The following is a 22,794-nucleotide window of genomic DNA, read 5'->3' as shown; positions in this document are numbered from 1 at the left end:
GTTATTTGGACCATAGGAAAAATATAACTGATATGGAAACAGCGCCACTTTTTCACCTGGCGGTAAAAAATTTAACTATTTTTTTTTATTGAATCTTTCTTTTTTTTTCCCCCATGGTCTATATACCCTATATATATATATATATATACCAAGTTTCATCAAAATACCTTTATCAGAATAGGCGCTAGATATGTGTGAGTAGTGTCGGTTTCTTTATAAGCACCCTGTATTTACTTTATAGCCTGTCCGTGAGCTGAAATAAGTAATCAGTCTGATTCATCACCGATCACAGGATTCCTTTATTATTCGAATCAGGTTTTAATGTCGTATTCTAAAGTTCGATATATACATACCAAGTAAAAGGGGTAAAATACCACATTGGTATTTTTGTGGATATTCTCTCCAAATGTTCATTTCGAGTTTATAAAGGACTTCGAAGGCTGCCGGCCACCTGTTTAACGCTACCGAGAAAAAGATTTGGATCAGGATGGAAGCATCTCGATTGCTCTGCAAATTCTGGTATGCCAGCCGGAAATTCGGTACGTGGAACCAGTTCCTGGATTTGATTCACGATCCCCGCGAAACCTGTATCACCAGCACACTGTGAACAAGAGAACAAATTAAAAGCAATGATATTTAAGAATAATTATAGCGGCGGAGGGGGGGGGGCACAACCTTTTCAGTTCGCGGGTCAGATTGCGTGGTATTTCTGGTGCTCGCGGGGTCGGAAAGTGGAATATGGGATCTGGAATTTTTGCCCCCCCCCCCCCCGACGTTTTGTCCCCGGTACGTTTAGCCATCGGAAATGTCGCCCAGGACATTTTACCTGCCTTGACCGAGTGAGTGAGTGACCAAGTGATTGGGTGAGTGTGCCGGTGAGTGACCAAGTATTGGGTGAGTGTGCTGGTGAGTGACCAAGTATTGGGTGAGTGTGCTTGTGAGTGACCAAGTGATTTTGCGATTGACTGTATGAGTGACCAAGAGAGTGACCATGGGTGATCAAGTTAGCGACCATGTAAGTGACCATGTAAATTAAGATTTATTTTCATGGTTTATAAATTATGCTATGGGGTAATTATGACTATCATAATTAATTATAGCCATATAATATCTCACATATTTGTCAAATATGTACGATTTGGTGAATTGCATTTTGACTAGCAGTACTCATCATTTTTCACGACTGGCGATTTCGTGGAAATTTTAGCGATAGTTGGCAACTTAACTTGTTTTCTTAGTGATTTTTTTTTTGGCTGTAATTGACTTACATTCGATAATTTTTGGTTGCGATAACATTTGACAATTTTTTGGCTGTAATTGGATTTCATTCGTAATTTGACAATTTTTTTGGCTGTAATTGGATTTTATTTGCCTTTGACAATTTTTTTGGCTGTAATTGACTTACATTCGATAATTTTTGCTTGCAATTGACTTTATTTACATTTGGCAATTTTTTGGCTGTAATTGGATTTCATTTGTAATTTGACAATTTTTTTGGCTCTAATTGGATTTTATTTGCATTTGACAATTTTTTTATCTCAAATTGGATTTTATTTGCATTTGACAATTTTTTCGGCTGTAATTGGATTTTATTTGCATTTGACAACTTTTTTGGCTGTAATTACTTACATTCGATAATGTTTGGTTTCGATTGACTTTATTTACATTTGACAATTATTTTGGTTGTAATTGACTTACATTCGATAATTGCGATTAACTTTATTTACATTTGACAACTTTTTTGGCTGTAATTGGATTTTATTTGCAATTAACAACTTCATTTGTTTTGAAATTTTTTTTAGCTGTAGTTGGATTTTATTTTCATTTGAAATTTTTTAGGTGTGATTAGATTTTATTTGCATTTGAATTTTTTTTTTACTGCAATTCGACTTTTCATGCATTTGACAATTTTTTAACCTGTAATTAACAACTTTACTAGTATTTGATAATTTTTCCGACTGTAATTGGCAACTTTCGTTTCATTTGACAATATAATTGAAGATATTCTATATGGATCCCGTACTATTATTATTATGAAGGAAATATGGTCAGCCTAGATATTTATCATTTTGGTAGTACTATTACTTTCTTACCGGAAAACCTTTCGCAGGCCGTAGGTTGTGCACCCCTGAATTATAGCATCAAAATAATTGATGATGACTATGTTGCCGAAACAACTGAAGTTTTGCTCTTGTTTGAAATTTCAAAATACAGTCAACGCTCTTTATAACGATCCCTTATCGACAACGGACGTTATATCGAGTGGTCGTTACATCGAAAGGAAAACATATAGAACAGGGGGTTCTTAACCTATAAGTCACAACCTAAACTTGGGTCACAGGGGCTTCCGAAATGGGTCGTTCAAATCCACTTACAGGATCAAAACATATGGATCACGACCTTAACTGGATTAGCAGGTACTACTCAAATGGGTCGTGCGAATCCACTTACAGCCAGAGGTTCCAAACCTATAGGGTCGCAACCCAAACTTGAGTTGCAGGGGCTTCCAAGAAGGGTCGTTCAAATCCACTAACAGCCAAGCTCTTGAGCAATGAGTCACGACCCAAAACTTCATTCATATGGCTTCCAAGATGGATCGTTCAAATCCACTAACAGCCAGGGGCACTTAAGCCATGGGTCTCAACGAAAACTTGATTCACAGGGGCCTCCGAGATGAGGCGAGTCACGACTCACGACCGAGTCGTGATTCTCAGGGACTTCAAATGAGTCATGACCCAAACCTGATTCACATAGGTTTCCGAGATGGGTCGTTCAAATCCATTAACAGCCAGTGGTTCTTGACCTATGGGTCTTAACCAAAATTTGATTTGCATGGCCTCCAAGATGGATCGGGTCACGACCCAAACTTGATTCTCAGAGACTTCCAAGATGGGTCGTTCAAATTAATTTATAGCCGGGGATTCTTGATCTTGGAGTCCCGATCCAAACTTGATTCACGGAGGGGCTTCCAAGATGGGTCATTCAAATCCACTAACAGCCAGAGGCTTACGGGTCACGACCCAAACTTGATTCGCAGGGACTTCCAAGATGAGTCGTACAAATTGACTTGCAGACAGGGATTCTTCAGCTAATGAGTTACGACCCAAACGTGATTCACGGGGACTTTTGAGATGGGTCGTTCCAATCCACCAACAGCCAGAACCTCTTGAGCTGTAAGACCAGACTCAAACTTAATTTATATGGGCTTTCGAGAAAGGTCGTTCAAATCCACTAACAGCAACGGATTTTTGAGATGAATCACGACCTATGTTTGATTCACGTGGGCTCCGAAATGGGTCGGAAGCAAATTGGCAAACAGCTATGGATTCTTGAGCTACGTCATGAACTTGATTCGCAGAGGATTCTTAGATAAGTCGTATAAATGCACTTATTGCGTCACTGGGTTCACCAAAACAAACAGTCCCATGGGTCGCGAAGCTGATCTTGCTATTGATTTCTGGGTCGCGGCTGAAAAAGTTTAAGAATCCCTAATAAAGCTTTTTTTTGTTTTTTAAATTTGCAACTCCTCTATCTCATCAATCGTTGTAGCGGAACGGGTCGTTATAACGCATGGTCGTTAGAACGAGTATTGACTGTATTTTTTTTTATAAATTATTTGACGTACATGCAGGGGTTTCCCGGAACTCTCCCGCCGAAATGAGAGGAGCGATATATTGTGCGTCAAAAAAAAGAAAAACTATTTCAGCAATGGATCTTAGGGTCGCAAATGACTTTTTTGTTTAGCGCATATTAACATGGAGTTTAAGGCACTGGCGCGAAAAAAGAGAGAGAAAATTAAGGTCCCAAATCAACCCTGGGAATGATGGCGGGAGGGGGAGAAATATTTTCTTTTCACACACAACACATAATAACGTTAAAGCAGGAGTTCTTAACCAGGGGGCCCATGGAAACGGTCCTCGTTTTATGGAAATTTCGCTTCCGGCATATTGCCTGCCCTGACCAGGTGAGAGTGATGAAGAGAGTGGGTGAGTGGCTAAGTGTGAGTGACTATGAGTGATCAGGTTAATGACTATGAGTGCCCACGTGCGTGATCGTGTGAGCGACCGTATTAGTGATCAAGTAAGTGTGTGAATGACTAAGTGATTTCGCGCGTGAGTGACCTATTGAAGGGGGAGAGTGAGTATGGGTGAACAATTGAGTGGGTGGATGGGCGACCGTATGAGTGAGTGACAGCATGTCGTCATATGAGAGACCAAGTGAGTGTGATCACTCATACGGTCACCAACTTCATTACGAAAATAAACACTCATTCGGTCACTCATACGGACACTAACTTGATCATTCATATTGTCATTCACTCAACCATACAGTCTTTCACACTTATTCATACGGTCGCTCTATCATACGGTCACTTTCCCAATCACTTGGTAACTGAGTCAGTAACTTACTTGGTCACTCAGTCAGTCACTTACTTGGTCTCTCACACCGGCCGCCGCTTAGCCCGAGTGGCGTGGTGGTAAGATGATCGTCTACCACCATGAAGGTTGCTGTCACGGTTCCGGGTCCGATTCAAGGGAGGATATAGATAAGACATTTTCCCTACAACAAACTTGAGGCGACCACCTTATAGACAGCGTCTGCATTTCCAACCCGTCTCATTACTGGCAGTAAATTGCAGTATAGCAATATGGCCAGAGTTGGTGTTTGGTGAAGTAGTAGTAGTCAGTCACTTGGTCACTCACTCGATCATTCATACAGCCAGGGCAGGCGAAATTTCCTTATGCCCGGACCCCTTGATGGGGGGGGGGGGTCCTTAGAGAGATTTAAGGGGAATCCGTCAGCTTGAATGGGAAAAAAAACAATTATTGCTTTTTTTTATTCATGCCGAATATAATTGTAAAATTGTCTGCGTTGCGTTAATTTTATTGGCACGGGGGTAAAAGCGTTTCGAACCCCTGCGTTAGAGAGCAAAAAGGGTACGGTATTCTTACCCCCCCCCCTCCCCCCTCCCACCGTAATTTCCCGGTGACTGGAAGGAAGAGATTTACCTGTCGCTTCTCATGATGTGAGCAAACGTGCTGTATATATATTTTGGTGTCTTCAGAGAAGCATGCTAATACACGTATCCCTCGAATAAGCAGGTTGCGACCCATGCTACCATCGAGAATTTCTTTTCATACGCCTACTATCTCCTTCAATAATTTTGGCGGTAGAGGTCTGGGGGGGCACACTGTTTTTCGGAAATGTTTAACTAAGATGAAATAAATAAAGAATGCTAATAATTAAGATAAATTATACCAAAAGAAGAATACTTATGAATTATCAAGATAAATTATACCAAAAGAAGAATACTTATGAATTATCAAGATAAATGATACGAAATGAAAAATTATTGAGATAAACCATACTAAATGAATCAGAATCGAGATAAAAAGAAGAATCAAGATAATTTACACTAAGTGTAGAATTATCGGGATAAATTATATTGAATGAAGAATGACAATAAAGAATTATTAAATTATACTAATTGAAGAATGAAGATAAATGATACTAATTGAAGAATGAAGATAAATGATACTAATTGAAGAATGAAGATAAATGATACTAAATCTAGAATATTAAGGAATTATTAATATAAATTGTATTAAATGTAGAGTACTAATGTAGTAATACTTAATTAATATAAATTATTTTAAATTAAGAATTGTTAATGATAAATAAATCAGAATCAAGATAAAATGAAGATTCAAGAAAAATTATACAAAATGAAAAATTATTAAGACGAATGGTATTGAATGAGGAATGCTAATAAAGAATTATTAAATTAAATTATACTAAGTATAAAGAATTATGTGAATTATACTAAGTATAAAGAATTATGAAATTATACTAAAGAAGAATGAAATTAGTTTATACTAAATGTAGAGTACTAATGAATTAATATAAATTATACTGAATGAATAATTATTGAGGCAAATCATTCTCAATGAAAAATAAATCAGAATCAAGGTAAATAGTGAAGAATCAAAATAAATTACACTAAATGGAGAAATTATATATCATTATAAATTATTTTAATGAAGGATTATTGAGATAAATCATACTAAATGAAAAAATACTAATAAAGAATCAACATAAATTAAACTAAATGAAGAATTATTAAGATAAATTTAAACTAAATGAAAAACTATTAAGGTAAATTTTACTACATGGAAGCAAATTTTCCTCACCTGCCGTATGATGACGAACGGATCGAATGTTGTATTGAAATTCTGAAAAAAATTCGAAAAAAAAAAATCTTATATGTAAATAAGATAGCAAAATAAATATAAATTGCTAAGAAAAATTATTTTCGTCAATTTTTTGTAATTCCTTTGAATATTATTCTAAAATTTTATTTATCTCAACAACATTTTTATACCTAAATGGAATCTCTAGCCTACGTAGTCTATGGTATGACTAACGCTTTTGTTCTGTATTATTCTATTTCCAAAGGATGACCATAAAACGACTATGAAACTTTAAAGAAATAATTGTGAAATAACGGTTAGTGAGAATAAATTTAGCGAACAATAAATGTCTATCTCACTAACCGTTATTTCACAATTATTTCTTTAAAGTTGCATAGTCGTTTTATGGGCATCCTTTAGAAATAGAATAATACAGAATAAAAGCGTTAGTCATACAATAGACTACGTAGGCTATGGTGTAAAAATGTTGTTACAAAATGAATAAAATTTTAGAATGATTCAAAAAGGAATATTAAAATAATATTTCTTTGCTAAATTTAATTTAATAAATTTATTTCAGGGAGTTAGTAAATTCTGAACCATTACTTGATCGCCAATTTAGTTATAAATTTCACCGATACACGGCAGAATGGCCGTAAATTTTAAAGCATAATGAAAATGAAATAATGTTTTAAATTTCGAGACAATGCACAAATGCTAACGTAATCATATACAGGGTGTCCCATAAATTTTTAAATGTTTGAAAGTCCATAAAAATTCAAGGAATTGATATAATGTATTTGAATGTGGTTTACAAAAAAAAATTATTCTCATAGAAGGGGATTCTTTTTCTTTTGTGCAGAAAAAGAAATTCAGTTTAAATTTTTGTCGACAAACGGCGCTGCACAAAAGGAAATCACTGGAAACATGCAAATCCGAGTCCTATAAAATACAAAATGTAAGATTTACAACTCATTTCTGAATTTCCCTGTTACTGGAGCAAACATAAGGCTTTTCATTGTGGTGTTGACGTTGCGAGAAAAACACTGATGGAGAAATTGTTTTATATCAGCCACGAATTCCATGCTGAAGATTTACGAACGTTTCAGACACAGAAGAGATCGAAGAAAGGTTCGAGTCCAATCTCACTCTAAATTTTTAAACCATTTACAAACTCATGGGACACCCGTGGAAATAAAGCCACCCAATATAAGATCAATTATTTATCACGAAATTATCCATATATGAAATGCACAGAGGTGCTCTAAATTTTACTTACGCAAAGATCTATGTTACTAACATCCTCTTTTACGCACTGAAAGTAAAAAAAGAAGAAATATATAGTAGGAATAAACATTGCAGTGTGAAAAATCTAGACATATGAGATAGAGAATGAAGAAACAAATAGCTAAAATAACTTTTCAAGTGACAAAAGGCTCTCTTGTTCATTCTAATATATATATATATAATATTTGAATGAGAAATATATGAGAAATATATATATATGATATTTGAATGAGAATAATATGAATTGAGAAAAATTCATCGGAATGGAACCAAAAACGACGAAAAATGTGAATCCGAAGTCTGCGTTTTAATCGACATTGTAAGCAAAAAAAAAATTTATTATACGTATATTATTTTCTATGATAATCAGCCTGGTTTCACCAATTATTGACATTATAGCAGAGGTGTTTTTACGACCGAGGTCGTTATAACTGTGTTTGAATTTACATCTAAACATTACACAACATAGTTAGACTACTCTTAAAATTTTACTATAGGCATAAAAAATTAAGGAAATAAAGAACAAAATGCACGAAGCACGCGAATGTCTCAAATGAAGAGAATCATTTTACGAAGTAAACAATTAATACAGTATTAAAACTCTGGAATGAAAATTCTGTATACTGTATTAATTACCATGCAATGTTATAACAACCGAGGGTGCTTATTTTCAAAAAGAAACATCTCCACTTTTTCTCGAAACCCACTTTTCAATGTTTTTTGAATCTTTAGGATGAGCTCTGTCGGATTATGCATCAGGGTTTAATTCAAACTGGAATATTTTTTTTAGAAATTACAATGTAAAGTTGGTGGTTTCCAACAAAGGGGAACAAATAAACTTTGTTCATTTAGTTCGGTATTTTTCATTCAAAAGGGAACATAACAAAGCTGTTGTCCTATTTGCGTTAAGGGTGTGGTGGTGGTGGTGTGTTTTTTTTTAAATTGTTTCAGGAGCGCTTTCAAAGTCGAATTTTACGGAAGACTCTCTCGATAACGGACACCCATGGGGCCGAAAATTTTATCCGCCAATGAGGCATGTCCTTTAATGGATAGTAAAATATATCGAGTCCCTTGTCAACGTAATTTAAAATGTGTCCGTTAGTGGAGGTGTCCGCTATCAGTAATGTCCGTTATGGAAGTTTCCACTGTAGAACGATCGTGTTTCTTATGGTACTCACGAGAGAGAGAGAGGCAAGGTTACCTTCCTCCGCTAGGTGTGGTAGGAATTTTCATTTTTTCAGATTTAACTAGTTCCACGTTTAATCAAAATGTAACATTTGCTATCAAACGGAACATTTTCAAAATTTAAATGTAGATAACGTCCTCGAATGTCGATCAAGAAACATAATATTTAAATATTCTTATACCACTCCCGTATGCTACCTCTGTTGGGCTATTTTAAAAAATCACTTTTTTCAAAACAACCCATCCCGGAGGAATATGTTTTTTTGCTTCTACTGTAAATTTAGTAACTGTGGAAATGTTCTTTTTTTTTTTCGAAAATGAGCTCTTCAAGTGTATTATACAGTACAAAGTAGAGTTAAGAAATTCCATCTGATATTCGGTAACCGAATACAGAGAAAATATCAGATAAAGATAATATTAGAGAATATACATCGTTTTACATACTTACCAGAATAGTATTTACCATTCCAGAAAGAAGATTTGGAATCTTTGAATTCAAAGTATTGGCAATAGATTCAGGAAGACCTCCGAATAGTAAATCGTAATCGGACTTCCCATCAACAAGATCACATACAGCTGAAACAAGATTTAGACAAAATGATTAAATCATAATTATTCCATTTCAGTTTCAGTAATATCTGACGACAAAATATATTGCATTTCTGTTCCATCTACTATATGAACATACGGTATTATTCAACTAGATTATAATAATTATGCAAGAAATAATCTGCCGTATTTAAATTTTTAATTACAGGCAGAGTACAATTAAAATACCTATTATACGACCTTCCTAAATTTTCCTCATTTAAAATTGAACAGCAATCATTGAATATGTCAAGAATTTTAATACAACAACAATATTAGATTTTTTTTCATGGCATGTAACCACTGACTCAGGTAGATGCATATTCGGACCGGGTCTATAGACTCCCATAAGCTTTCCTGTTCGATGCTGCTGAGTACGAACTGAATGAGAAAACCAAAAAAATTGCCAAAATCAAAATGTAACCAATCAAAATTACTGTACTTTTATAAAATCTGAATTCGGGTGTTCAGTGAGAGCTTTTGACGTTGATGTACAGGATGTCCCGTATATTCGTAAATGAATTAAAAATTAATGAAAATTGAAGGAACTGCTACTACTACTACCACTACTACTTAACCGTGCGTGCATCTCGTACAAATTTCTCTACGGAATTTCTAACGAATTAGCACATGCCGGAATGTGCGTGTAGTGAACTTGACATGAAGTTTGTTTCTGTGTAATGCTTGTTATGTGTAGTACTGCCATCTGCCATCCGTTTTTCTAACGATTGAATAATTGTACCGTTGTTGTAGGCTTGTTGCTTTCTGTGGCAAGACTTTTTAACGGGGAGATCGACCCGCATTTGCGTCTCGAAGTTGAGAAACACAGAAAACTAACTTCAGCCGATCACCACTGCGGCGACGGTCGGGTGTGAACCCGGGTGCGAGTCCGTCATTATGACCACTCGACCAAATAGAAGGAACTGGTATATTTGAATACGGTTTTCAAAAAAGCTATTCTCACGAAGGGGGGATTTTTTATTTTTTGGTACGCGATATTAGTTCAATTTTTGCCGATAGGGGACGCTGCACGAATGCGCATACCACGCAATATGCAAATCAGAGTTCTTCAAAATGCAGGACGTAGAATTGGCGTGGTTACGATGCTACATTTAGTTTCATATCGGAAGCAGTGGCATTCATACGCATAGGCGTAAACTTCTATAGGGCCCATGGGCCCGAGCCCCCCCAACATTTTTGAAGACGCGGCTCAGCCCCCCCAAAAATTCGTATGAATATGGCTTATTCATTTTGCAATGATGAAAATTTTTTTTTTAACCAAAAGTTGTCCTAATTATGAATTAGTTAATGGAAACAATCTGCACAAAATTTTAGTTCTTTTAAAAAATCTGGATGGTCTTTGGCTTTCTTGTTCCATGACAATACGTTTATCTCATTTCTTCCCTGCCGTTCAATCCCCAATTGCACCCTCCATCGGTTCCAATCGGTCTCCATCGGTTACTGCCAGAAGGCACGGCTGAGAGGAAGATTCTTTGCGGTGTTGAGGGGGGCTCTTTCTTCTTTGCCTGTGGCAAAAACTGAGTGTCTCTCGATGGAGTGTCTCTTCTTTTGTTCACTGCGACCGGAGGACGGCCATGGCGCCGACATGAAAATAAGCCCAAAGATGCATGGTGGGGGGAGGGGGAAGGTTGAATATTGGGAAGCAATGATATTGAAACCGAAATAAATTACACTCTATAAAGAATAGGTGCCAGAACCTAGAGGCTGAGGCCATTTGAGCCCCTCCCCCCGCAATAAATTTTGTAAGGGGACTGAGCCTCCCAGTAATTACTGAAAAAAACCATTGTGCAATGCATTCTCCCTCTCCTTTGTACACGCTTGAATCCCGTATATGCGGGAGGACCAATAACTTTTAGGCCCCCCCCCAATGTTTTTTTGAAAAATATTGGGGAAAAAAGCACATTCTAATTGCCCATTCATAACAGATCTTGAGGACCGATGCCGAAACATTTTTCAAGCCCCTTTATAACAAAATTTGACTGGGGGTGGGGGTAGAACATAGGCGTAAACTTGTATCCGGCCCATGGGCCTGAGCCCCCCCCCCCAACATTTTAGAAGAGCCGGCTCGGCCCCCCCAAAAATTCGAGTGGATATGTTTCTCACACTTGGCTCAGAAAAAACTTTTTGACAAAAAATTTCTTTAAATAGTAGAAATCCATCTGCTCGAAATTTTATTTTTTTACTTTTTTTCAAAATCTCAACGCACTTGTTCTGTGACAATAGTAGTCTTATCTCCCAATCAATCCAGCATCCATTCATCCTAAATTGCGTCCTCCCAGAGTGGTGCCTGAAGGCACCAGTGTAGATAACTTGGGGGGGGGGGAGGGATCCTTTCTCTTGCTTGCACTGTCGGTAAACTCAAGAGCATCTCTTCCTTCTTTTGTTGAGTGTGACCCTTGGGGATGGGGGCATGATACAACACAAAAAAAGAAAAAAAGTGGGAGGAGGTAAAGTGAACAATGATTAAGCTTATTAACAAGTTCTTCACAACAGAGGCGCTGACATGAAGAAATTAACATTGGGTGGGGAGAGAGCGTTGAAAGTTGCTGGCCGTCCCCTATATACGGGGATGAAATGAAGCACATACGCAGGAAACAGAGGACGCACTGCATTGTTCTTCTGAAAACTATTGGGGGGGGGGGGGGCTCAACCACCTTACAAAATTTTTTGGGCTCAAATATCCTCCACTCCTAGGTTCCGGTGCCTTTGAGGGGAATCAAATAAATAATAGTAAAATAAAATTAACACAAAAAAAAAAGAAAATAAGAAATGAATGGAAAATTTCAAAGCCCCCTGAGCCGGGTACCATTGCATTCTAATACTAGGAATATGAAATTTCCTCCTTATAAATCAGGGATTCTCAAACTATCTACGTTAGCAGCACTCTTATATAGAAATTTTAAATACGGTATTTCAATAAATGTTGAAGAGAGGTTAAAAGGTGAAATTTGCGTCCCCCCCCCCTGGTCCGGCACCCTAGACATTTGACCCCTCCCCCCAGCCCTGTTTCCAGTACTCCAACACTTAGGTAGCCAGGGCCGGAACTAGGTAAGAAGGCAGTTTTCACAGGCGGAATTCTTGTGGGGACTGCTAATTCTGGGGGGGGGGGTGGAAGACGAAAAATATCGTTTCGATCGTTTTTTTTAGTGGAAAGAGGGTGAAAAAATTACATACTCTTCCCTCCCTCCACGACTAAAATGATCCTGTCTCCGTTGGACCGGGCTTTTGGACAGATCTTTCGCGAGGACCCCGATTTTTCACAGGGAAGTGCTGGGTCCGGTGACCGCAAAGAGGGGGTTTTACATACCCTGTTTACGTTCGCAGCACTGTTAGAAATTTTAAATATCTTGCGGCATCACAGTCGATCTCAAGGAGGCATTTCGATGCTTTCCCCCCCCCCTTTCCCGACAATAAAATGATCTTCACTCCTAGTTACAGCCCGTCTGTGGCATCTAGTGGCGTGTTTCCCGGGGGGGGGGGGGCATTCAGCGAGCTATAAGCACGGCCATGGACTCCCACATACTGGAGAAGGGCTTCTAGCCTGGGATCTTTGGCGGACTTTTTATTCCATGTATTTTTTTTTTTTCATGATAAAGGGGCCGCACCTTCTGCAGCTGTCGAAGAGCATTTCAATAGGGTTCAGTTTCGGCTGCTTCAATGCAAGTTTACTGAAAGCCCTCTAATACTTATAATCAATAAAGCGTAGTATAAAATACTTTTTTTTCTGTTAGACATATCAATAAATTAATAAAACTTACCATGTTTTATTTTTTTCAATCATATTTAAAATTTATTTAAGAAAAATTTAAACTCCATTTGGCTTGCATACTTGTAAAAGTGACAATATTTGAATCGAGTTTTTAATAAGAAATTTATTCAACTAAAAAAATTATTATTTTTCTAATTTAAAACCTGATATATGACTCAATATATGAGAGTAAAATAAATCTTAAATAAGTGACATGTAATTTGATTTTGGGGGAAATATACACTGTATCATAAAATATAAATAAATACAGGGCTCGACAAAAATCATTAAAAAATTTAGGCACCAGCCAAATTTTGTAAGAGCCAAGCATGGTTTTTTCACGAGAAAAGTATCTTAAATAATCTTTTTTCAACCTTTCTGGGAATTGATGACCCCTTCCCAGGGCCGCAACTGGATACTTTGTCATCTGGGGCAATTCGGAATTTTGGCGCCCCTTGCATGTAGAAGAAGCAGTTAAAGGGTGAATTCGACTCACATTCTGGTCCAGCGTCCGGAGCACCAGACCCACCTGCTTTCTCTAGTTGTGGCTCTGCTCCTTTCCATGTTGGAAGACAATTATGAAATCGGAAAATTTTGAGCCATCACTAGATTCTGATTTAGCAATCACATATACAAAATTTTAGGCGCGAATACAGATTTTCCAGTCACCATGGTGACCTGGCACTTGGGGTTTGTCCAACCCTGGAATAAATAAAGATGCATATACTGTTCTGAATATATTTTTTGTATATAGTCATTTTCATGACCCCGCCCAGGGGATTTCGGGATTCATGAGATCTGGGGGATCTTGGGAGGATATACGCAGATTTACGGCATGACTAGATCTGAATAAATTGCCTATGGCGATAGACCGGAGTTGTGCTCGTTTCAATGAGAGAGAGAGAATGAAAGTATATTTTTACTTGGACCGTGATCAAACTAGAATGGGGCTCAAGGGCAAAGGCTACGCCCCCAACAATCAAATAAATTTTTGTTAATTAAATGCTTTTGGGAAATTGGCACCAACTCAAAAATTCTCTGGAAGAAATTCCGTGTCCCCCCCCCCCCAAATAGATTGGTTTTCTTGGGTACGCTCATGCTCAGGGGTAGTCCCATTCCAAGGGCGTAGCGAAGAGGAAGACTTGGGGGTCTGGTCCCCTCGTCCGAAATGTGAGAAAATGACCGAAAAAAGGGAAAAAGATGACCAAATCTATTGTTCTGTCACTTTGGTCCCCCCTGCCGAACGAAATTTCTGGCTACGCCCTTGTCCCATTCACTTTGGTAACAATACATTAAATGATTGTTATACAGTCGAATATCCTGTTATAACGAACTCCAAGAAACCGGAGAAAACACTTCGTTATAAAGAAATTTCAGATTGTTTGCATTGTTCCTATGTATACTTATTAGAGGGATTAGAAAACCATTCGTTAAAACGATATTTTCGCTGTAACGGTATTCGTTAAAACGGGATTCGCCTGTAATTAGAGCCCGAATTTTCCACTTAAAAAAAATGGCTAAATACTATGAACTAAAACTGAGAAAATATGTGCTAAAGAACAAATAACCAAGCAAAAAACGCAAACGCATTTTTAAATGCATCTTTTCTATTTATCTCGATGCATATTCATTTGCAAAAACATTCTCATGCAAATGATTTCTACATGTATTTTATTTAGGAATTTCTAGTTATTAGTACTGTAGCTGCTCACTAATAGAAAGAAAAAGTTGCTCGAAAAAGAAGCAAACTACACGTGCACACAAGTAACAAAACATGAATAATGTCAAAAATGGGCGGATTTTTCTCCTGAGATTTTACTTCTTTTTACTTGAAAAAAAAGAAATGACAAGCAAATAAAGCACCCGGGCTTCGGGTATGGTCCATGTAGCTAGAAGGTCCTTGGAGTTGAGCAACAAAACTATTTGAAAATATCGAATTTCCGATTCGATAAACGATGTTGCCTGATCCATAAATCCATGGAAGTGAGCATGAATGTAATAAGTTCAGACTTTTAATTGTTCAGTTGGTCATCTAAACCGCTTTGATAATACGAAATTCTATGGAAAACATCTTATACTCTTAGAGAATCAACTGATTTGAGATCAAAAATCAATTTCACATGACTAGAGTTCCGTCAATCGTTAATACGACGTATTAGAACGAAATGATCTCAAAGACGTCCCAATGCAGATAAAGCAGCAATTTTCAATAATTTTATGTCCTTACAGAGCGAAACGTGAAAATTCGTTTATAATGAGAACTACGTTACAGCGAAAACTTTTCTTGTGGTTGTGAGCTGTTGTTATAACGAACTTTTATTGTATTTATGAGCAATATTAATTTGAAAAATTAAAAAAATTTAATTAATCTTCCGCACAACTTGAAAATTTGCACTTATTCTGAAAATTATTCAATTACATACATTTATACACACATTAATGCTAAAAAGAGGTTAATTTATATAAATGCAACAAACAGGACTAATCATAACAAATTTATAAATAGTGCAAAAAAAAAAAATGAATAAATCAAAATTAAAAAGGTCAATTTCCCGTGACCTTTCATTAAATTAAGTTGTATAATAACCAAGAATGGCCACTGAAGCTGTGCTTTCCAAAGTGTGAAATATCGACCCCTGGGGGAAGGGGTCGATGCAATTGTCCAAAGGGTCGATAGAAGCTATGGGTTTAGTATAGGATCCTATGGGTGGTCTTGAGTTGGGAGAAATGAGAAAGAAATTTTTTTTAAAGAAGAGCTATGGAACACAAAAATTTTGGGAAACTTTTCACTGAAGCAGCGGTTCTCAACCGGTGCTCCGTGTACACTTCCCGGGGGCTCCGCACCCACTCGAAGAAAATAAATCAGTAAATTCGATAAATGAATATAAGAGGAGAGCGTACGGGGCTCCACCATAGAAATTTTACGCCGAATAGAGGCGGCCACTGATGCATATTTGTGTTTGAGTACAGGTGATCATTTGTGGAGATTTTACTGTATTTAGGAAAATGTAATGGAACCCTTTGTATATATCTCCCTATTACGTTTCTGACCTTACTTATTTGTACGAGGTTTTGCTTCAGTTGCTATACATTTCTATACATTATCCCTGTATACAGGGCCTAATTTCTTCATGGGCAAATGAAGCCTTTATAACTTTGAGCCCCCGAAATTCAAACAACATACATTCACTGACCAATTAACATCTTTGACTCTTGTCGCAAGAGCCTCCTAATTCCTGCTTTACCCAGGGCCCTGCCTGTATACACTTCAATTAATCAACGTTTTCACTTCGATTCGAACTCCCAAGTCTTTGGAAAACACCTTTTCTATCAATCGAATCACATAATTTTTCAATTGGTGAAAACGTGTCACTGAAATACAGTGTTTTACGGTTTTCAAAAACCCATCATGAAGAAACGTTTTAAGCGGAAAAACTAAGCGGGATCGACTGTAGTTTCTCATGCATATTTTTTACTGAAAAAGTAATAAAATTTAAGATGATTGACTGGTTCAATCAGGGCTGCAACTAGATGCTTGGTTACCCGGGGCAAGCGCGCATTTTGACGCCCCCCTTGTAATGTTGAAGGAGAGGTTTTAGAATGAAATTTGCACCCCATCCGGTCTAGCGCCCGGGGCACGAGACCCGCCTGCTCCTCCCTAGTTGTGGCCCTGTGTTCAATGTCTTTTGACAGGTACTGAAATAATTATTGAACGGGCTACGGTATGCTGATAGCCAGGGCTGTAACTGGGATTTTTGTCGCCCCCACATTCGATAATTTTGTAACGGTGTTCTGTAAAGGACGTTTTACACAACGTTTAAATAACACTTTTTTTTCTGTTAAATCTTCAAATGAATACCGTAAAATTGCTTGAGACTTTAGCAACAATAATGTTATGATAGTATTATAAGTATATTTCTTCTCAAGCATAAGATTTTGAATCAAAACGACAGATTTTCACAAATTTTTTTTTTCGGAAACGTCTGTAAAAAAAAAGTGGGGGGGGGGGTAATTTTCGGAAAAGTTCGTTTTTCAGTACTGCTTTCGCATTTATACGACGCGTCGTATAAACGAGGTTCCATTAGAGCCTGAGCCCCCCCAACATTTTCAATAAGTTTACGCCTATGTTCATACGGGAGTTCATTTTTTCGAGTTATGCACGCTGACCGCAGACTGTAGGGAAGAATATTATCCACAATTTCACAGCACGTGTAGGGACGAAAGCGAAAAAACCATCAGCTCAGTTGCGACAACGTGAAATAAATAAAAGATCTAAATTTTTGCTCGTAATGCGAATCATCGCTCGTTAATCGAATCAAAATTTGTTCAGAATTTTTTTCTCGTTATGCGAATTGCTCGTTAAGAGAAGTTCCACTGTATTTGCAAGATCAGCACAAGAAGAAAGGGGGATCAAGTGCAGTGAATGTAACAAATGGGCTCATGACTTGTGCGACGGTGTTGATGAGGACAGTGGCAGGTTCGTGTGAACTGTATATTAGTAAAATTTGTTATGTTAAGAGGCACCCAAGTTTGCAGCTTTGAAAATATTCATATGCAGATCTCCTAAAATATGTGGCGTATTTCAAATTCCAATACTGCAGAATAAACGCAAACATCGTAAAACTCAAATAAATATTACTTATTGCATTTCTTTCTATTTGTCACATAGTTATTGGCCAGAATCACTTCAAAAAAACAAAAGTACCCCATTTTACCCACACTTCCCCTACTTATATTCTTAACGCGCAAAATATTTGAATTAAATACAGTTACCATCATGAAAAAATATTCAAACTGAGAGAATATTTCACTCAGTTTTAAACTGAAAGTCATGCTTGAATATCGTCTCCCCTCATGCTAAAAGCACGAATGTGCAAATTTTCGTTTTTTTTTTTTACCAGCTGGTTGGACACCTTGTTTTGCCATCAAAGTTTTGCCCGAAACCAAATGTGTATCCCTATTGTTACAAAATATTTTAGGAAAATAACTTCCATAGAGTAACATGGGTAGAATGTAAATATTCAAAAACGTCATTCCCCCAAGTTCTTTTTTCCTCAAAGATATTGCACATTCATGCTTTTGGCATGGGGGGGGGGGGGGGGAAGACGAAATAAGATAGAGAAATTTCTTATGCTTACCGAAGCCCCAAAACAAGGCCAAGAATGCCAAAATAATAAGGTTTCTTGTTCCGTTTTCCGACATCATTTTCATAAAATATAATTAGAAAGACTATTCTCGCAAGAGAATCGTTTCTAGAGCTTCTCCTAGCGGCCTGAATTTCCCAAAACAAATTGCGAACAACATATCGAGATGCATTAGCTTTTTTATTTATATATTTAGTATCCCGTAGTCTACGAAAACAACCTGCAGGTCATGACTTTGTTTGTCTAGCAACGCGTGTTTATGACAGATAGCACGAGCAGTTCTGTTTATCACGACCAGCAGCTGCATTTTTCCTGGTAAAATATACACCAGAAAGGTACTAATATTACATCTGAAATTTTCCGAACATTCAAGGTTTATAGGTTTATATTTTTATGTTTTTTCATGACTGAATGATCTATTCCATAGGACGAGATGTGCAATATAATTTCTCAAATCTCACATATTACAGCGGGACCAACAGTGACGTATACAATATATAGCACCTCGTATATCGACAGGTGCGTGTGAAATCCTGACGTATTAACGTTTTCGATTTCATAAAAGTGTTTTTGCCCGCGCACTGGAAATATCCCCAATGGCTTCAAATGGATAAGAATATGTTCAAACATACGAGATGATGTTTGTGATGCATCAAGTGGTGATCCAATGTCGCGTCTCAACGGGTTCGAGTCACACAAGGACCAGAAAAACTTCGGAAAATGTTTATTCATTCCGAATATCAGTGTTCAGATTTTCATGACGTCTTTGTAAATGTATTCAAATGAGTTTATTTATATTTCTTCGACCATAAGGGAATATTACCATATTGCTAAATCAGTGTACGACGTAAGTGCCCGAGTGGTGCGGTGATAGCAACCGAGAGATGCCCAGGCTCCGTCACACTCGGTGATGTAAGCACATTGTCCCTGAGGACTCGGGTGCCTCCGGGGCAACCTAACCATTTATTGAGCTTGAACAAGATATATATCATACGGGCAGGTGCCATTATGTGCAGCACCAGTGAACAAATATAAAGTTTATGATCGAAAAATGATATGATTGTGGAAAATAAATCGCAATTATAAATCACTAGCTATAATACCCGGCGTTGCCCGGTTTTCTTCAATGTGGCTTTTTTGGATCACGTGGTATCTCCCTCCTTCTTTGAGGTACATACAACCGTGTCTAAGGTAACCAATATGAGGACTTCCTGCGCGATTTATGAAATAAACAAACCTAGATTTAAAGAAACGTAAAAATGAATATATATATTTTTCCCTTTTTTAAGGGGCGCTAGGTATTTCGATTCTTCCCCCCCCCCCCGTTTGAATTTCAAGTTATGCATCTGCCTGTTTCTGCTTCCAAAAATGCTTAATTAAAGCTGTGGAATTTCTTCGATGTACTTTACGGGCCCATAATTCATTTCAAAACAGCCTAAACTATGTGAATTCATGCAGTTGAATATTAAAAGACAATACGGTGACATTAATAAATAAAAAGTTGAAATCACTGTTATTACATGGATATCCAACTCAAAAGTAGGTCCGGCTAATTACTTCATATTTAATGTCCTGGGCTTCGTTCTCTAAGCGAACTCAATATTTCAAAAATTGAGAATTCAATACAATTTTTAAAATAAATGGTGTGACAGAAAACCCCGCCGAATTTCAGCATTTCTACAATAAAATCCACAATTTTTACACTGATTTATGTGGGGATCATCCTTTGCCTTACCCTCAAAGTGATGCTGATGATGGTGTGTATACAAAAAGCTCTCATTGCTGGGAGGATTGAAAAAGTGGCAAACCATTACAAAGGCATAAACTATTATGCATATAGTAACAGGATTAGAGAAGTGACAAACCATTGTAAAGGCATATACACGTCTGAAACGCATTGCTAGGGAACCACGGTAACCAAAGTAAACGTTTCGAAAGTGATTGTTGAGGAACAAAAACCACTGTTGCCCGACAGTTTTTTTACCCATTTGGCGCATTTGCCCTGCTTTGACGAAATTTTAAAGGGGCCTATCGTTTAAGTCGGGTCTTATTTGGTATATATGCAAAATTTGGCGACGATCGATCTAAAATTGTAGATTTGTATAAAGAACATACACACACAGACAGAAAATAAATTTTATATGTATAGATATAAATATCATCGACTTGATAAAATTTGATCAACTTCTCTTCAGGGATTTTCATTGATTGATTGTAACTGATTCAATCTACAGCCGGGTTGATCTAATCGATGCATCGCGTGTGGTTTGATTCGAATTTTGGCGAATTTCGCACATTCGTCAGATATCGCTATATGTAATCACCTTCTCAGTGAGTCCGCGTGAATCATATCTATTCTCGACTACTCTGGCTCCCTCCTTCTTCCCCCCTCTCTAAACAGATGTATGTCTCTGTCTGGGTGTACTCGACATCTAAAAGCCCGTTTACACGTGGTAACTTCTTCTTCTTACCAGGCAGGGACCTGGGCTCTGTCCCGCTAGGGATATTAGCCATTTACTCGGCTGAGTTAGTCCGTGCTGAAGGTGTCCGACCTACACGTGGTAACTAAATTTCAAGTTACCGATTGTTCAAAAACCGTCCACACGGTAAGCTATTAAATAGACGCAGGGCCATCTAAAGAGTGTCATGGGACCCCGGGGCCATTTAAATTTAAAATATTTTTAAATTATATTAATAGGCCCTTTTTTAATTTTTTTTCGAATTTTCAATTTTTTATTCTGAAGAAATAATTTACTTTGTTGGAATTTCTTCAGCCAAGATGATGCAAGGTATGTTCATCTTCACATAGTTTTTTCTAGCATTTTATTAACAAATTTTATATATAAATCACATCTTTTCCTCACACCTTTACTTTCTCCTGCAAGCCATCTTAAAAAACCCTAAAAGTTCAACTTTAAGTGCTGCCCTCTGATGAAATTCCCCAAAGTTCATATTCACCATATTCCTATCCCAAAACTTACACGATCCTTCAAGTCAGGGGCTTACTCCCTGAGGTAAAAACACATGTCTACAGCCAGAAAAAGCAACACACACATTTGTGGCTCCCGGGTCTGAAAGGGCTATGAGAGAATATTCACCTCAGCAACATACAAAGTGTCCCATAAATTCGTAAACACAGTAGAGCATCAATTACCGAAGTAACGACCAACCGAAAGCGTTCCAGTCGGCAAATTCACTGCCTTGAGACGGCTATGAAAGTGGTTAGAAAAAGAAGAAAAATGTGGTGCTGTTGTGTGTGTGTCCAATTGCTGTCTTTAAAACGTTTGCGAGAATTTTAGCCACAAACAAAAGAGTCTCAGCTCTGAAGTAAAAGAAAATTCTGGACTTCTTTTTCCTACTTCAATGGCCATTTTGAACTTGCCAAACTATGCTAGTCTATTCTCTGTGTTATTCGTATAAGTCAAGTGATACAAAGTGTACACAGTTTTGTGTTTAATATCACTGTTTATATATTTCGCATTGCTCCTACGACACAGGTACATTTTTTTCCCCGTAGGTTGGTTATCCGAAAAATCAGAATTGTTTCGGATAATCGACGTTCTACTGTAGATAAAAAATAAATAAAAATTGGAGGCATTATAGAAAATTTGAAATGCTTAGCGAAAGTTATTCTAATCAATTTCTGTTAATTTCAATGCTGCCTGAAGGTTAAGAACTCAAAATTTCAGTTCAAGAAATTCACTGCTACCCACACTTTAAGCCACATACGGTAAACCCTTGGCCCGCGTACCAAATGTGGCCCTGGGAGTTATCTGATGTGGTCTGCACCCCTCGAACCTAATTTTGTAATAATGAACTAAGTGGCACATCTACAGATCGCTCAAATGACCCCTGGCACAATTTCAGAGCATTTAATACAAATACAAATACAACGCCACAACAGGCAAATTGCCCAACGAGGTGGCTGACTTAAGAATATCATGGATCCCCGAGCCCCTACCTACTACTGCTACACCACACATGAACCCCCCCCCCCGCGGAACCCCCCAACGAATCGGTACATGCGGGAATGTGCGTGTACGTGTAGTGCAACCTGACGTAAAGTTTGTTTCTGTGTAATGCTTGTTATGTGTAGTGCTGTCATCTGCCCCCAGTTTTACTAACTATGAGTGAAGTGTTATGGTTGAATGATTTACCGTTGTAGGACTGTTGCTCTCTGTGGCGAGACTTTTTAACGGGGAGATCGGCTCGCATTTGCGCCTTGAAGTTGGGAACCACAGAAAACCAACTTCAGCCGACCACCACTGTGGGGTTCGAACCCGGATCCTCGCATCACGAGTCCGGCACTATAACCACTCGACCACCACAGCGGCCCTTGGAACATTTAGAAATTCCTTGAGTTTTGCATGTGGCACAGTTTTAGAGCTCTTAAGTGGCCTCCCAGTGTGGTTCTACATCAGTCAAGCAAGTTATCCGCGTCACATTCCCAGATTACTTAAGTGATTTGAAGCACAGTTCCAGAGCACTCAAGTGGCTCGCGACATATTTCTAGAGCACTTAAGCGGCTCAGACACATTTCCAGATCACTTAACTATCCGCGGAACATTTAGAGATCACTGAAGTGGTTCTATAGGGAACCTATCAATAGGGCGAATGTTGGTTCAGTTGC

General features: G+C 37.7%; 1 protein-coding gene across 1 annotated transcript; it reads right to left on the bottom strand.

Annotated features, from left to right (window-relative positions):
• Nucleotides 1-275: 275 nt before the first annotated feature.
• On the bottom strand, nucleotides 276-18,365 carry LOC149076918 (uncharacterized). Its single transcript, XM_089244639.1, has 5 exons — nucleotides 18,159-18,365; nucleotides 9,112-9,239; nucleotides 7,471-7,506; nucleotides 6,192-6,233; nucleotides 276-601 (listed from the first exon to the last, which is right to left on the bottom strand). Exons 1-5 carry the CDS (start codon nucleotides 18,229-18,231, stop codon nucleotides 422-424), a joined length of 459 nt encoding a protein of 152 aa, XP_089100765.1. The 5' UTR covers nucleotides 18,232-18,365; the 3' UTR covers nucleotides 276-421.
• Between the last annotated feature and the right edge of the window lie 4,429 nt (nucleotides 18,366-22,794).

The sequence above is a fragment of the Pholcus phalangioides genome, unplaced genomic scaffold, assembly GCF_987345545.1.
Source record: "Pholcus phalangioides strain wild (caught in Gottingen) unplaced genomic scaffold, Ppha-v1.0 ptg000015l_1, whole genome shotgun sequence".
NCBI classification, from domain to species: Eukaryota; Metazoa; Arthropoda; class Arachnida; order Araneae; family Pholcidae; genus Pholcus; species Pholcus phalangioides.
This window is presented reverse-complemented; position numbering and strand designations above follow the sequence as displayed.

Coding starts and splice junctions, on each gene's coding strand:
- LOC149076918 (XM_089244639.1), bottom strand. CDS start 18,231: ATGAAAATGATGTCGGAAAACGGAACAAGAAACCTTATTATTTTGGCA. Junction 7,507..9,111: donor GAATGGTAAATACTATTCTG/GTAAGTATGTAA, acceptor TTTTACTTTCAG/TGCGTAAAAGAGGATGTTAG. Junction 602..6,191: donor CGTTCGTCATCATACGGCAG/GTGAGGAAAATT, acceptor TCTTGTTCACAG/TGTGCTGGTGATACAGGTTT.